Source organism: Lepisosteus platostomus, chromosome 2 (genome assembly GCF_059453375.1).
Source record: "Lepisosteus platostomus isolate fLepPlt1 chromosome 2, fLepPlt1.hap1, whole genome shotgun sequence".
In the NCBI taxonomy this organism is placed as follows: domain Eukaryota; kingdom Metazoa; phylum Chordata; class Actinopteri; order Semionotiformes; family Lepisosteidae; genus Lepisosteus; species Lepisosteus platostomus.
In genome coordinates this window covers 4,792,386-4,807,949 of record NC_142612.1, presented here as the reverse complement: position 1 = coordinate 4,807,949, position 15,564 = coordinate 4,792,386, and the positions used below count along the sequence as shown (strand labels likewise).

At 35.7% G+C, this 15,564-nt stretch overlaps 1 protein-coding gene across 13 annotated transcripts in view; it reads left to right on the top strand.

Moving 5' to 3' along the window:
- Nucleotides 1-15,564, top strand: part of dmd (dystrophin) — a 728,682-nt gene that overhangs the window by 136,382 nt on the left and 576,736 nt on the right. For all 13 annotated transcript variants that reach the window (XM_088646795.1, XM_088646880.1, XM_088646889.1 and 10 more), the window contains exon 2: nt 14,373-14,434. In XM_088646795.1, the coding sequence (XP_088502921.1) occupies nt 14,373-14,434 (62 nt within the window). The remainder of the gene's footprint in view (nt 1-14,372; nt 14,435-15,564) is intronic.

Here is a 15,564-nt window from a genome sequence, read left to right as displayed (position 1 = left end):
AACAGTTTCTTTGTACTGAACTGCACCAGGGGAAGATAATTTAGACAGTTGGGCCCCTGAGCAAGGCCCTTAACCCCAGCTGCTCCAGGGGCCCTGTACAATGGCTGACTCTGCGCTCTGACCCCAAGCTTCTCTCTCCCTGTATGTGTGTCTGTGTGCCTCTTGGGGAGCAAGCTGGGGTATGCGAAAAGACGAATTCCTAATGCAAGAAATTGTATATGGCTAAAAAAGTGATCTTATCTTATCTTAAAATATCTGTCTTCTGAATCAGGAGGTGTCACTCTGTTAGTACAGTATATACTGTAAATATGCAATCTTATATGTTTGTAATTTACATTGGCTCCTGTGTTTAAGTCATCAGGTTTAACCACTTTGCTGATAGTGACAAGCTATCAGGTAAATCCTGCAGTCTAGAAATGGTTCATGTTTAAGGAACATAAAAGAAGATGCTTAATTTGTTTTTATTCCAAACTGGATTGGTCTGTTTAGATGAAGGAGAGAAAAGAAATTCAAAAAAGATTTTAACAGACTGTGTGGTGACAAATATTTAGCAATATAGTAGCAGAATGTGCATTGGTAAGAATCTTAGACAAGAAAAATATCTTTTTTTGTCTTCTGATAATAAGATCAGTTACACAGTTGTATTTGCGACTGAGAATTTAATGCCATCTAACACTAATCTTGGAAAAAGTGCTAATTATGGATGTTTAAGCATGTCTCTCGTATTTTAATCACTGCTAGTAGAAATAAGCAGCTGAAAATTAATACTTCAACAACATAATTTCTATGTAAATTTCTTTATAGTTGTCTGTTTAGGACAGACAACCTTAACAATGGTTTGTACAGTGATCAATGACATGGGGAAATAATGCCAGTAGCAGAGACATGCAATGCATGTAATGCAAAAACATGCCATACATGGCTTCCGAAAGGCAAGTGAAGAATCGTGTTTGTGGAAAGCAGAATGCATCCATTCGCTTTCAGTCCATCTGATGAGGGTCACGGCGCAAATAGAATCCTGATGTGTTAAATATAACCACTGATGAGAGTGGTGAGAAGTTAATGACTGCTGTGTGGGCTAACAACCCAGCCCTTTACATGTGCAGAAAGTGATCTATACAGTATATAACCACAGTATGGGGGGGGGGGGTTCACTTTGCAATCCATTATGCTTTGGAATAAGCCAAATAGGAAAGCATGGCAAAGGGCACCTTTTTAGTGAAGCTTGTTTAAAAGCAAAGACTGATTAAGTGTGATTATTAGCATCTGTTTGTTATTCTTAGATTGCATTTGTATATGGAAGTATTGCCTTTGAACCATATTCAGCCTCAGACCATGTAGTTAGCTGAGGCATGCCAGATGAATAAAGGAGAGAGGTTGTTATATTGATGAAATGGCGACATGAGAGAGCTGATCTTAGCATCACCATGGCAATATGTGACTGTGCATAGCAAATGGGCCTCATCATGCACATTGGGGAGCTGCAAGAAGGATTCTTCACTTTTTTTCTTGTTTGCTAAAATTTTTTTAAAAGAACAAAACCTATGCTTAGCTCCCCCTTGTGCTCCAGTTTATTTTTTTTCTTGACTTTTTCTGTTTTAACGTTTTCCACTCACAATATTTGGTTTGATGGGGGTGTGGGAAAAATGCTGTATAAGTTGGCTCTTGTTTTGCTGCATTTATGAAGTTAACCAGCCAGCCCTTGAATTATTGTCGGTCACTGTTTATCCCCATGGACTTTGATTATAAACAAATCATTTCCTTCAATGAAAAAGCTTTCTGTGTGCATGGTACTTAGGAGTTAATAATGAAAATTTTATATTACGATTTGTTTGATAGAACTTGTCATTTTCCATTTTCAGTGCTATTACAACAATTATACCTTCTCAAAACATCCAAGCATCCTTATGTTTAGGAATTAAATCCCATTCATACACAATGAGCTTCTGCTGCACTCGTTTATTTCCCTTAGTATAAATTACATCACGGTTGTTAATGTCTATAAATAAGTGAAAATAATAAATAAGTGAAAAAATAACTCACCAATACATGGGTGCTTTAAAGAATTTTAGCTGGGATTCCAAAAAGCACCATGAATTATAGAAATTAATTGGTTAAAAATGAGTTGCAAAGTGTTTTATATGGCCTAAACAGCGTATTTTTGAGCATCTGAGGAGTTAGTTTAATGAATTTTAATTACAACATTTCTTTTGAAATTCAGTCCAAGACCTGTAGAGCAGTTCTTCAACTCGAGTGATTTTAGATGTTGCCAATATTGTACTAGACAGCCTGCAGTTCTTTTCCTTTGTGAAACACTGTTCCAGCCATTTTCTATTAACATCTTTTTTAGCATTAGAAAGTGATAAATAACATGGGGAGAGAAATGCAATCCATACATACTCAGCCTAGTAGCAAACACATAGTATAGCTCATTACTGCCCTGTTGTTTCTCTCCTAACCCACCAGTTGTAGGATTGGTTATACGTATAATGTTCATCAATGGTTGTGATCTCAAGGGATTGTCATATACTTGTACAGACAGGTAAAAGGAGCTACACCTCTTACAGAAAACAAGAGAAAAACAGGATATTGATAGCAGATTTTATTCAATTACATGTATATAAAATCCTAAGGCTTATACAGAAGATGTGTTCCACATAGGTTACTACTTCAAAATTAGTAAGCCCAGGACAATTTTGAAATAAATGGAATTTATTTCAGAACAAGGAATAGGAAAGAATTCTCTACAAAAAGAAGAGTAGGTACAGTATCTGTAGCAGGCTTTCCAGTCAACCTTTGACCCCTTCAAGAAGTTGCTAAATAAAATTTAAGATTTACAGTACTTACTGTAGATACTATACAGTACCTCCAAACAGGCAAATGTAGCTTCATCGCATGTGCAAGCATACTTATATACAGGTACTGTATATTCAACTGTACTGTATGTTATACTGTATGTTATGTACTGTATATACAGTATTTAATACCTTGCTATTAGTACATGCTGTGTAGAGTACTGTATCAATAAGTTGAAAAGTTACTTAATATCTCAAAACTAAATCGGTTATCTAAGATTGCTTTATTAGCCATATACTGTACATCACAATTTCTTGCATTAGGAATTTGTCTTTTTGCATACCTCAGCTTGCTCTCCATGAGACACACAGACACACAAACAGAGAGAAGCTTGGGGTCAGAGCGCAGGGTCAGCCATTGTACAGCGCCCCTAAGCCAGTTGGGGTTAAGGGCCTTGCTCAGGAGCCCAACGAAGTAGGATTCCTCTGCCGCCCGTGGGATTTGAACCGGCAAACTTCCAGCCACAGGCGCAGATCTGTGTTGTCCTCTGACACCAGCTGGATACATTTCTTACAACCACTGTATCTTCAGCACACCAGACAAGGAGAAAAGAATCATTTCTTGAATATAGAGCACTAAATTTATTAATTATAACATGTAAGCCATATTAAAACATGCATTAACATCAATACTTAAAATGTGGATTAGCTTTAAAATTAAATATTTAAAGATTCATTTAATGGAAATGCCGTATACTTTCATGAGGTACAGTATTACCTTCCTGCAATCCCCAAAACAATCAAACAATTAAAATGCTGACTGTAAACAATATTCAATATTCATTTCTGAGAACTGCTTTTGCAAGCATAGAGCTTTTAAGTCTTTTTCAGCAATTTATAATCTAAAAGGTGGAAGACCAATTTAATCTCTACTATAATAGAGTTTTACAAAAATGCGAGGGAACATAATGGACAGCATGCATTACTGTTTTAGTTTAGGCAAAAATGTCAATACAGTATGTGTAACCTGAAAATACTTGAAACTATAAATATTCTTTAGTGAAATGCCACAACATTTTTAAGAAAAACGAGGTTCAATACTATTGATTAAATGCTTGCATTGTACAGCTTGCTCTAAAAGATCTGGACACTTATTTTCTAGTGAATGTAACCAAGTTTCATACTGGATTTGGATATCAATTTCATAAACAAATGATGTTTTTTATACATTAGTTATTTACATATGTCATTTTTTCCCCTATATCTTTTCCAATATCTGCAGTATGTGAAAACATTACAGTTTAATACAACAAATGCTTCGTATTGCTTTTGCGAATGACTGCTTTAGAAAATCCCAAAGTACTGCATGACCGAAAGTATACGAGTCATCTTGACTTTGTCATTAGAGATAACATGGTATGGTTTATGAGAGTTAATGAGGGGTATTAACTTTGGTCACCTGGCTAAGTTCTATTCTGATCTTGTACAATCTGGTTTACCTAAGGTTCCCCCTTAAATCAACCAGTAAAGCTATTTCTTACTTTTCTGCCTGATCTGCTGTGTAATGTGGTTGCTGAGACATACAGTAATACCTGCTGTGCCTCACCCAGGACTTTTTTGTATCTACTGTAAAGTGCTTTTGGATGAAAAGTCTAAATGAATGGCGTTTACTATTATTATTGTTAATATTGAGTCTCAAGGTAGATTGTAGATTAAATATGATTAAACATGCCAATTTATGAGTTTGTTTGTTCATTGTATGGCTGTAATTTTAAGAGTGAAACATTTTAACCAAATCCTTATTCTGGCATTTCACAGGATTTGAAACCCACCGTTTTATAACAATCATAGCACCAGTTCTGCTGTTCTCTGCTGGTAGCAATATCATTTCCTGTGCAGATTATTACACAGAATGTGAACTGTACAAACTGATGCACTCAATTGGCAGGAATATTTGAAAGCCAACACACAGGAATTGCCAAATAAGATGATGACATCTCACATGGAAAGATGGCTGAATTAAGCAAATCAGAAAGCAGGAACTTGGCAGGCGAAAAGTGAACAGACAACATTTCTGGGTCAGTGTCAGTTTGGATTTCAAGACCCTTCACATATACAGTGCAAGTGTTTCGTTTAGCTGCATGTTGTCTTATCATTTTTTTTATTGATTTTACCAGATGTTACAACAACACTTTGCCAGTGGCTTGTTTAATGTGATTTATGGCTGTGGAATTATTGAGAAGATTTCTGTTCCTTTTCCTTAAAATTGTGTACTACACACTAGTGGATCCTAACCCACAAGTATCCGGTAGTTTTTATTTCCAGTTGAACTCTAAATCTACAGTCCTGGGTTTATAAAATACGCTACGTCAAAGGTACGTTTTCCAGCAACTTTAGCATACAAACTGTATGCAGCCTCTCCTCAACTTGCTATGCAGTACTCAGTAGCTACTCAATGTGTTATGAATAACCAGTTGTGGGAAGGAAACTGTATCATGCACTCTGACCTTGAGCTTTTTGTCCTTCTGCAGAAGGTTCACTTGGTTGCATTATAAGCTACACTTTTGCCGTTCATATCTGGAAACTGTCATCATTCTCTAAGGGGCAGCAGACGTTTACTGGAGTGGGTGGGTTTGAACACAGCCAGGGTTTTCTTAACTTGACATACAGGTAATACACTTATGGCTTGTAGGACACTTGAAATCTTGTCACACTGCTTGAGTTCTGCTTATACTCTTATTGAAGTTTTAGCTCTGCTGTTGGTGCTTGAGTACTGCATGACGCAGTGTAAAAAACCTCAGCTCTTGTGCTAGTGTAAGGGATTGTGTTGGTGAGCTGATACGAAGAGATGGGCATAAAAAGTGAAAAGGAAAAGAAAATTGTTGGATGATTTTCAAAGCCATTTACAGTACCTATGTGAAGATGTCGCAAAGCCACCATCTGTGAGATTTTGACTGATCACTTCTGAGTAAGAATCCTCCCTAAAAGGAAGATTCAGTTAATTTTTATCTCTTGTTAGAATAATGCAAAACATGTTCATTTTAATTTTCACTTCCCTGTCTCTGCACATCTTCTAATACTACGTTTACGTCTTAAAAAAAACATTTTATTTTCATAGCAGGTCTCAGTGATGATCACAACGTTTACACTTCCTCTAAACTACTGTATGACCAATCTCTATCCATCTGTTTGTTTTTCACACTGAAAGCAAAAGGGAGCAGAAGGTCTCAGAAAGGCAGCTCATTGGCACTGTACGTTGACACACACCTGGTAAGAATGAAGAAGTGTCACCTGTTTTGACTGGTCCAAAGAGCCCACACAGTCCAGAAATGCTTGCCTAAGCATTTGGAACGTCACACTCTTATACAGTATAGCAGAGTCAGTTCCAACTGACTGTTGGTGATGATAGTGGATCTACTGTAAGATGCTTAATATTACTTGGTCTCTTCCATAGCCTTTATCTACTGCTGTCTACCTACAGAAACAAAAGGCAAGGGAGACCACGTACAGTATATTACAAAATAATAGGAATAATAAAAAGTGTTATGACTTTTCATGTAATACGTTTCTAAATAAGCACATGGGAAGAAAAAACACTTTTGTTGGGAAGTTAATCTGTAGCCTTTCATTTGAATATAGTGTGCTCAGATACAAGGCCTTCCCTGAAAAAAATAACCCAAGCGTTTTAAAAAGCGCCTGACTTTCATTTCGACCTTATGAAAGAGATTCAAGACATCAAAACAAGAGCTTTCTGCTAAGTTGTTTAAAAAAAGATGGTTATTGAAAGGTATAAAAACGCAGTTTTTCCTAGTAACCATTTCATAAGCTTGGCTTTCGGGACTCAGCTTGCTTTTCTTGCAGAGCATTATTTTATCTCATTTCGTGAAAGTCGATGAAGTTGTCACATTTACAGTGATACAGCATTTGAATCCTGTGGGATTTATCTGCAGAGGGAGCTAGTTATATAAGACGAAAAACAGGCTTTGCATATTTATTGAAATGAAATACTGCACAGTATCTATTTCAGTGATGTCTTTTTTACCATTCATAGGAAACTGGATTTGAGAAATTGAGTCATTTGTTTTTGCTGAGCATGTTAAAGCATTTTCTCACTGTGTCTGGTGACATTTGTGGTATTTTCTGCATGTGTTATATTTCGGTAAAAGACACAGAGGTTCATTTTTTGACTATGGTGCATTAAATGTTATAGTCCCTTCCTCCTGGATGATTAGATATTTAATGATAATTGAAAGTGACGTTTGGAATGGTTTAGCATCTATTCATACTGTAGCACTTTATTAAACAATTTTATTTATTTTATTTGAGGACTAGTATTTTTTTTTCCTGTATTATTAATACAGTTTACAAAATTTCACTGAAGCTTGCTACCGTATGTACATTGTGTACAGAGAAGCCTGTCATTTTTAACGCTTGTTGTTCAAATACTCTGCATGTTACATTCTTATTCATTTTTATTTTGCTTCCCACTTTCTGTGAAGAAGGTGTCTGTTACAGGGCCTTTTCGGCCAAGTGGTTTTAGTGCCATGACTGAAATCACAAAATCAAGCTCTGCTGGTAAAAAAACAAAACCTCAATAGTATTTTTTGTATCTTTAACAAAACGGTTGCACCAAACTTATGCTAAGTAATTCATTCAGAAAATAATGCAGTAAGTCTCCTAAAGCAAAAATCTGATCCATTTCAGGTGAATTCTTTAAAACTTTAGGTTCCATAGCCAAACATATTTCTAGTAAAACCCCTTTCAGCTATTTTCAAGACAAACTGACAGGCTGACACTTTCCCAAGAGCGGGACAGAAAGCAGTAAAATACGGGACAGAGAGCCATCCATCTCTGAACAAAAACGAGGAGAGAAATGAATTAAACCTCTCTTTACATCACAGCATTCCCTCCTTAAAGATCAGACTTCTCCACTTTAGCGTGAAGCATTTAAAACTTACGGGAACTTACTCTTCAAGTGTCTCCATTTAAATGACCCCAAAAAGAAACCGTTACATTGCAAACAACTTGCAAAAAGAAAACACACATGAACAGGTACTGTACCTGTCTCACTCACTTCTCATACACACAGACGAAACACTTTACATGAACTGCAGAGTTAGTGCAAGATTTCGCAGTTTTTCTCTTTCCACCCTTCTTGTACAGCAGGCAGTTCTGCTGTACATAAGACAAATGACAGTGCCCGTCACAGTTTCGTTAGCTCTGTGAAAGGTTGTCCTAGAGAATGTCAGCTGTGATGTTGGGGCAACATGTCATGGTGCATAAATTGGGCTTTGCAGATCTTACTGTGTCACTTTACTGTGGAGGCAAAATAAACGACTTCTGTTGTGAGTTATTACATACTGTTCGGTCTCCTTGTGTGCAGGTACTGTATTGGTTTGAAAGTGTATAATTTGCACAGTGAGCTTTCCTCTAATGGCTTAAAAGTGTTTCATGAGAGCTCTTTGGGGAGTTGTGAGGAGTATATGGCAGAGCTGAGTATTTCTTAGTTGAAGTTTGTACTTTCCTTCTCTTATTAAAATGGTCCGTTCTGATTGGACTGGCTGTTGCTCAAATTGCAGCTGCCTTATCAGTTATTGTATTCTGCTGTGAGAAGTGGTCTGAAGGAGTACTTAATGTATAATAAGATTTTTTTAATTCTGTGCTGAAGACTGAATGTTCACTCTTGGAAGCAGACAGCCTTGGTGACAGTTGGTTACGGATTCGAGGACCTGTTGAAGAAAAGGGAGGAGTGTACTTCTTTAATCAGCTGGTCATCTGTGGTGCTTGGTGGGACACTTTTGTGAATTGTAATTAAAAATATAAATATAAATAAATATCCCATATATCCAAAATATCAGTATTCATTTGGATTCCATTAATGTCCAAAAAGATTCTACTTGAGTAATTAACAAGGTTTATTCCTATCAAAACAAATGATCTATTTACATGTTTCAGGTAAAGATAAATGCACCATTGTCGTATATCTTGGAGAGACCTGTTTCATAGAGTTTTTTGCCTCACAAATTTTTAAAGCTGTGATTGTTTAGAAATATATGATGATTATTGTTTTCGGAAGAAAAAAAAGAATTAAAAGAAGAATGATACTCTTTTGATTTATAAGCATTTTCAACACTCTTTAATGAAATAAAACAATTAACAGAAGTACTGTAAAAACAATAATTGTGGTTGAGGTTGAGGATTCAAATCCCAGGTGAGACACTGCTGTTGTAATCTACAGTATAGTAAAGTGCAATGCCAAAAAGTCTGTGAACCCCCTAGTTTGATCTGTATTGTCATGTTTAAGAAATAAAATGTCATTAGATCTTCCTTTTTACACCATAAACAGTGTTTATAGTGTTTATTTATCTCAACTCAAGGTATCAATGTACAAGAAGTGTATCTATATGGTAAGCGTGTTACAGATGACAGTCGCATGTATTTTGAATCTGAATTGATTACAATTGTAACTGAAATTAAAACCACAAACCACTAAAAAAGCACCAAGAAACATAAATCAAAGTCAGAGGTGCTGTTACAGCATACTAGATAGTACCAGCGGAATTGGAGCATTGGTACAGGTGTTCTTTGTTGAACTTGACGCAGGTGGCAATGTTGTTTTGAAAGCAGTGGTTTCTTCCTCGCTATTATCCCAAGAAAACCTTTCTTGTTCAGTCTTTTCCTGATGGTTGAGGCATGAATACTGACTTTAGCCATAGTGAGAGAGGTGTGCAGATCATGTTACTTTGGGGTTCTTTGCAACTTCCTGGATGATTTTGGGTTGCTCTTTGGGTTATCTTGGCAGGATGAAAGGTACTGGATAGGGTCACCTTGTTATTCAAGGGGCGTACAGGTTAAACCTACTGTAAATAATTGTGCCATTAAATGGAAAGATTGACATTAGCAAAAGCTATACCTAAACAGCCAGAAGGAGAAAAAAAATAGCTATTGTGTGAGTGGGTGTAGTTCACATAGTTGCAGATGGTGAGGTGAGCAGATGATTATAAATATTGTGTATTTACTTGTGAAGCAATTGCATGATTGCATGTTGTGAAATCTACATACAGTTGTTACAGTTGAAGGGAACACAACAGGTCTACAGTATCATCTGATCATTTTATTTTAGCATTTTGTCAATGGTGGGGGAAAGAACTATAGAAATGCTGCAACCCTTCCTGTTAAGAGTGCAATTGGAAGAAGCTGTGACAGCCTTAAAATTATTCCAGTAGGTCAACTGATGCTTTTCATAAGCCTATAAATGAACAGTCTCATCTTCCTCCACAGATGTTCAATGTGCTGTCTTGTAACTTTCTGAGAATGAAGGTCATTTATGTACCAGGGCAAGAATGAGCAAAAAAAAATAGATGAGTTTTACTAGGAGCTAGAGTATGAATAATGCTCTAATACAGTTTGCTTCTCATGATAAAAAGCACAAGAATCCTCAATCAACACAGACTGAATTGAACTAAGTTTGTGGTTTCCTCCAATACATTAGTTGGATTCACCAAATTTAATATAAGGAAGGTCATAATCCATTTAATATTTGTAGGAGATAGAGGCACTGCCTTTTGTGGTTAGAATTGTTCAGTTCAAATGCTTGCGGTTTAGAAAGGTCCGCACTACAATTATAGTAGCTGAGAAAAGTCTGGTTGAAATCTGTAGTATTTAGGCTTATGGAGACATTAAACCAAAACTACCAGCAGAGGCTTATATTCTTTTATATTAAATAGCACATATTTAAAGAATTGGCTTTTTCCTCACAGAGACTGCTGGGTATTGAAACATTGTATTTCGACTTCTGTTAGGGCAATAATGGTCCATTTGAGCAATAATGAGCTGTGAAATGAAATAGAAAGGGAGCCTGGTCTTAACTATTGGATAATGAGTATTATAAAGTTAGGCTTTACTTGTTTTGGAGGCCATTATGGGTTGATTTGAAGTCACGTTAAAGATACTCTGACCAAGTGTAAAAGTAACTAAACTGAACTATCGTATTATAAAACAAAGAATTATCATTTCATCTGAAATACCTTAGTCTCATCACCTCAGTCATTTGTGACGTGTATTCTAATTTGAGGGGAGGTTATGGGTAGTTATTTTTACTGTACATCCTTATGTTTGCTTATGTTTCTGTTTTTATTATTCGTTATATATTATTATATTATTATACACAACCCAGGTTTGAACCAGCAATTTTATCAGTTATTCAGGGGAGCACCTTTAGTTTAATGCCAATTAAACCCCCTCCCCAAAAACAAAAAAACAAATTGCCTTTTAATAAAAGAGAGTTGAACTACAGTATTTAGTGAAAGAGGCGTTCTTGCTGACGCTACATGCTCTGTATAGAATGGGCAATGGTAAAATATGAATCACAAGTCTGATATTGAGAGTTCATCAGTATCCTTCAAGGAGTATACCAAACATTTCAGAAGAAGATTTTGAAAATTACAGGATTTAAATATAGAATGTTAATGTGAAATCTTAAATGCATGGTGATGATAATATTTACTTCTCTGAAGAAGGCTGTGCTATTTCACAGACCACTGTTTTGTATGTAACTTTTGATTGCAAATCAACTTCTAATTAAATTCAGTGCCTAGGCACAGAATAAGAAATAATAGAGCAGAAGAAGGTATTTTTGTTCATCAGTGTTGTTTTTATGTCAACTGTGTGTTAATTGAATTTTTATTTACTGTATTCTGCCGGGTGAATTCAGATTTGTATTTATTTGTATGCATTGTTTTTGTCTTAAAACAGTAGTGTATTGAAACCATTAACATAAGGGAATGTTTCATTTGCTGATACAAGCAGAAGATTAAATAAAAACACTTAACAATCACAAAAGGAACAATCCTTTTAATTGATTCTGGAGAAATCACATGTGACAAAAGCTATGTTGGCTGTCTTTGAGATACTGTTGCAATATCGATTGTAACTCCCATTGCTGTGATCAAAGTCTTTTTAACTGGAACCTCATTTGTCAGAACAGCTTTCAGTATGAATAGCTCCGCTTTTTCTACATGCTCAGTGGATGCTATACATCAGCCATGTCTATCTTACTCTACATTACAACTCTATTCTAAATTGACAACTTAAAACACAGAATCACTCTCCCTCTGTGAACAGATACAGACATTATAAATGAGACAGTTGTGTCTCATTTTGTATTTTGATATTGATATATTTTTCTGTGTCGCGGTTGCCTTGTTTGAAAAATAAGAAAATAGTCATAGGAAATAACAGCATAGGTTTTTTTAAATTCACACCAGGGTATCGACCAGTATACAGGAGTATGCTGTGAAAACTGGGGCCAGGATGCTTAGATCTGGACTAGACATTAGATTTTTAGAATCTGTGAAAGAACTGTTTCTATATTTTACTACTTTATTCCACCATTACTCTTCAAATGCATTTCCATCACTTTACTTTTCCTTCCTTTCAGCTTGGTTTGGTCAGTTAATATCACTTGAATCGTATTATATGCATACACTGTCACAAAATATGTACAGTATGCTGATGTATTTGGACTTTCACCGCCTCGGTGCAGAAAGTGCTTGGCATTTACCATTTGTAAGGCAATCATCTTGATGTGATCAATAGTCTAAAATAAAGTTGACATCATGTATTAGGTGAGTCATAATGAATGTCCTGATCTAAAGAACAGTTCTATTAATTAAAACAAAATGCCTTCTGTGTCGAGGTTAAATTACAAATGTTTACTGCTGGGCAGCGATTGTTTCTCATGTTCTGATTTCAAGGTTGGAAATTTCGGAACATTACACCAGATTTCCTTTTTGGCCTGCTGAAGTACAGTGCATAGTGTTGGCGTTGTGGCAGATCAGATCTTTGTTGTCTTTAGACTGTATTACAGGATGGGATGCAGCTATGAAGTAAAGCTTTGATTAGGGTGGAGTAAGACCATTCAATGCTTTTCAAGATAAAAGCGAAAATAGAAATTGATCCTATGTATTACAAGTAGTCTACTCACAAATACCAGAATCACGGCTGGATTTTAATTCTTTCAGAACTGAAAGGGCTGAATTCTGTGTTGCAGCCTGTGAAGTATGTTGCCATGCACATCAGTAAATAAAACATTGTAGTTATCAGTTTTGAATGGGAAAATGCATATACAGATACCAGTGTAGTTAGACAATATTGTGTCACATGAAACCAGGACACGTGTGACATAAAAGACTAACACATTCAACATCAAGGTTTAAAGATTTAACCTTAGATCTTCTCCAAGGTTTTAAAGAATTCGGTGGAGTGAAGATATGAAAAGGGTGAATGAGTATGTACAATGTTGTAGTGTTAAAAAGAGAAAGGTTTGAAAAACTGTTTTCAAATTTGTTATTGCTGTCTTTTCCTACATACAGTAACATTAGCAAACAGTGAGCAATGAGCACAGAATTCACAAAAAAAGGGTGAGCTAATACAACCCCATGAGCAAAAGGGTCAGAACAGCCTCCTTTCCTTTGTAATTTTTTTATTTTTTAATATCCTTTTGTTGCCTAGACTATGATCTGTCTAGATACTATCAAGATACCACATCAGATTAATCAATAGGAATAATCAAAGTCCTTAGGAGAAAGTATACAACATTTATTTCCAATAACTGTACTCTATCCAAGAATCCTAGATGCAGTTATATACAGTACCACAGATAATTTATTGATATTTAAAGCCAATTATAGAATTAATTGTGTATACCCATGTTTGAGAAAACACCTTCCCACATTTTTGAGCTTAGGGTCAGACTTGATTTTAATGATAGGCATGTAATAACGCTTGAGGGAAAATACTGCTGATCATTATTGATAACATCTGTGCCACGCTGCATAAAGTATTTCCTTTTTTCTCCCAGTACGCTTCGCACAAAACATTGGATTTATTTTACTATTTACAATGTGCCTGCTCATTCTTGGCAAGATCGATTAGCTCATGAGGAGCTGATAGTTGAGTTGCAAGCTGACACAGAGCTTGGGACCCTTGGTTCAATTCTACATTACAACTCTAGGGTGCTATCTCCAGAACGTGGTGTTTGTACTGTGTGTTCTCCCTGTGTTCTCTTGGGTTTCCTCTGGGAGCTCTGGTTTCCTCCCACAGTCGAGAGACTTACTGGTAGGGTTGGCTTCTGGGAGAATTGGCTCTGGTGTGTGTGTGAGTGTGAGTGTGAGTGTGAGTGTGAGTGTGAGTGTGAGTGTGCTGTGTACTGTACCTAAGGTGAAATACCCATGCCACAACAGCAGAGTGGAAATGAAGTAAGGAATACACTGTCTTATACTGTAGAAAATTCTATGAAGTTATGAAATGAATTTTGCAGGATTTTATCAAAATAAAATGCTATTGTACTATTTGCTATATTAATTTCTAGACCTACAATAGTATTTCAGAATGTCAGAAGAGTAGCACCTTTAATCTATCAAACAGTCTGAGTGATCACTTGCTACCAATTTTGTTGGAATAAAGCCAACTCTTCATCCTTGTGGCATTGACTTCACAGAACCTGACAGTCTTCTTTTTATAAAACAACTAACAGACTTCACGACATTCTGATATTTTATTGTTGTTTTTTTACAGATGAAAGAGAAGATGTTCAAAAGAAAACATTCACAAAATGGATAAACTCGCAGTTTTCTAAGGTAAAGTCGGCATGGAGAGTTTTTTTTAAAGACAGATCTACAGTATATGTGACAAACTTTAATATGTTGTGCTCTTTTTTTCTTTGTTAAATATCTGACATCATTTTAATGATTTATTATTCATAGTTTATCAGATTTACCAAATTGCGTGTTATGAATTAAATGTTTCAAAATTAATTTGATTTGCTTTTGAACAACATTAAACAAAGAACCAATTTAGATGTGTTAGTGTTCATTTGACAATTAAATATGAGATGCATAGTGGCTTGCCATTAATACTGAAAATCAAGGCTAATAAAATCTTCTTGTGGGAAATACATTGGGAAAACTATTTGCTGCTGATTATGAGAAGAAGGTGATACAAGCTGGGCTCATATTAATGACAGGATTAAACAAAGAAAAAATGTAACAGTTTTGCTCAAGACAAGTACTTTGTGAATGGAATGTGATGAGTACTAATTAAGTCAACAAGCCATGAAATATCGCTTTTCTTTTTCAAGGGGTTTATTAGATGGCTTATTGTTTCAGTTCAATTCATAATTGAGGACTTAACCTTCTTTAAAATGTAACAATGGAAATGAGCCATTCTTAGCTTGTACCACTTAATTAATTCCATTTCCCCTTAATGGGTTAGGATATCTACAGTACTTAGGTATATACTGTATACTACAAAACTTCTGTATGTCCTTTGTCCCAGCCTGGACTTTACGATAAAATTAGTGCACTGGCCTGTTTCATCAGGGATTTTTTATCTAATTTCAGCAAAGGTGGTAGACTTTTATTAAGATTTACTAAGATAATATTATTATTTGCACCTGCAAAGAGTGAGAAGGAAGCAGTGTGTGTTCCACGGTGAATCATGTGCAGTGGATGTGTGCCTCTCAGATTAGCTTCCCATTAAATTTCATTTAATAGAAAATATATACAGTATATAAAAATGAAATGCTAATTATTTGAAAGTGAGAGATAATGATGTGCAATTCTTATCATTTGTGTTTTGCTTACTTTTTACTTCTCCCAGTTCCTGCCTGGGGAAATAAAAATGAAAATGAAAGATTCACATCACAAATAGGTTAGGTACAAAAGACAGAATCTGTAATGTAGCAGACTTAAATATTGGAATAACAACA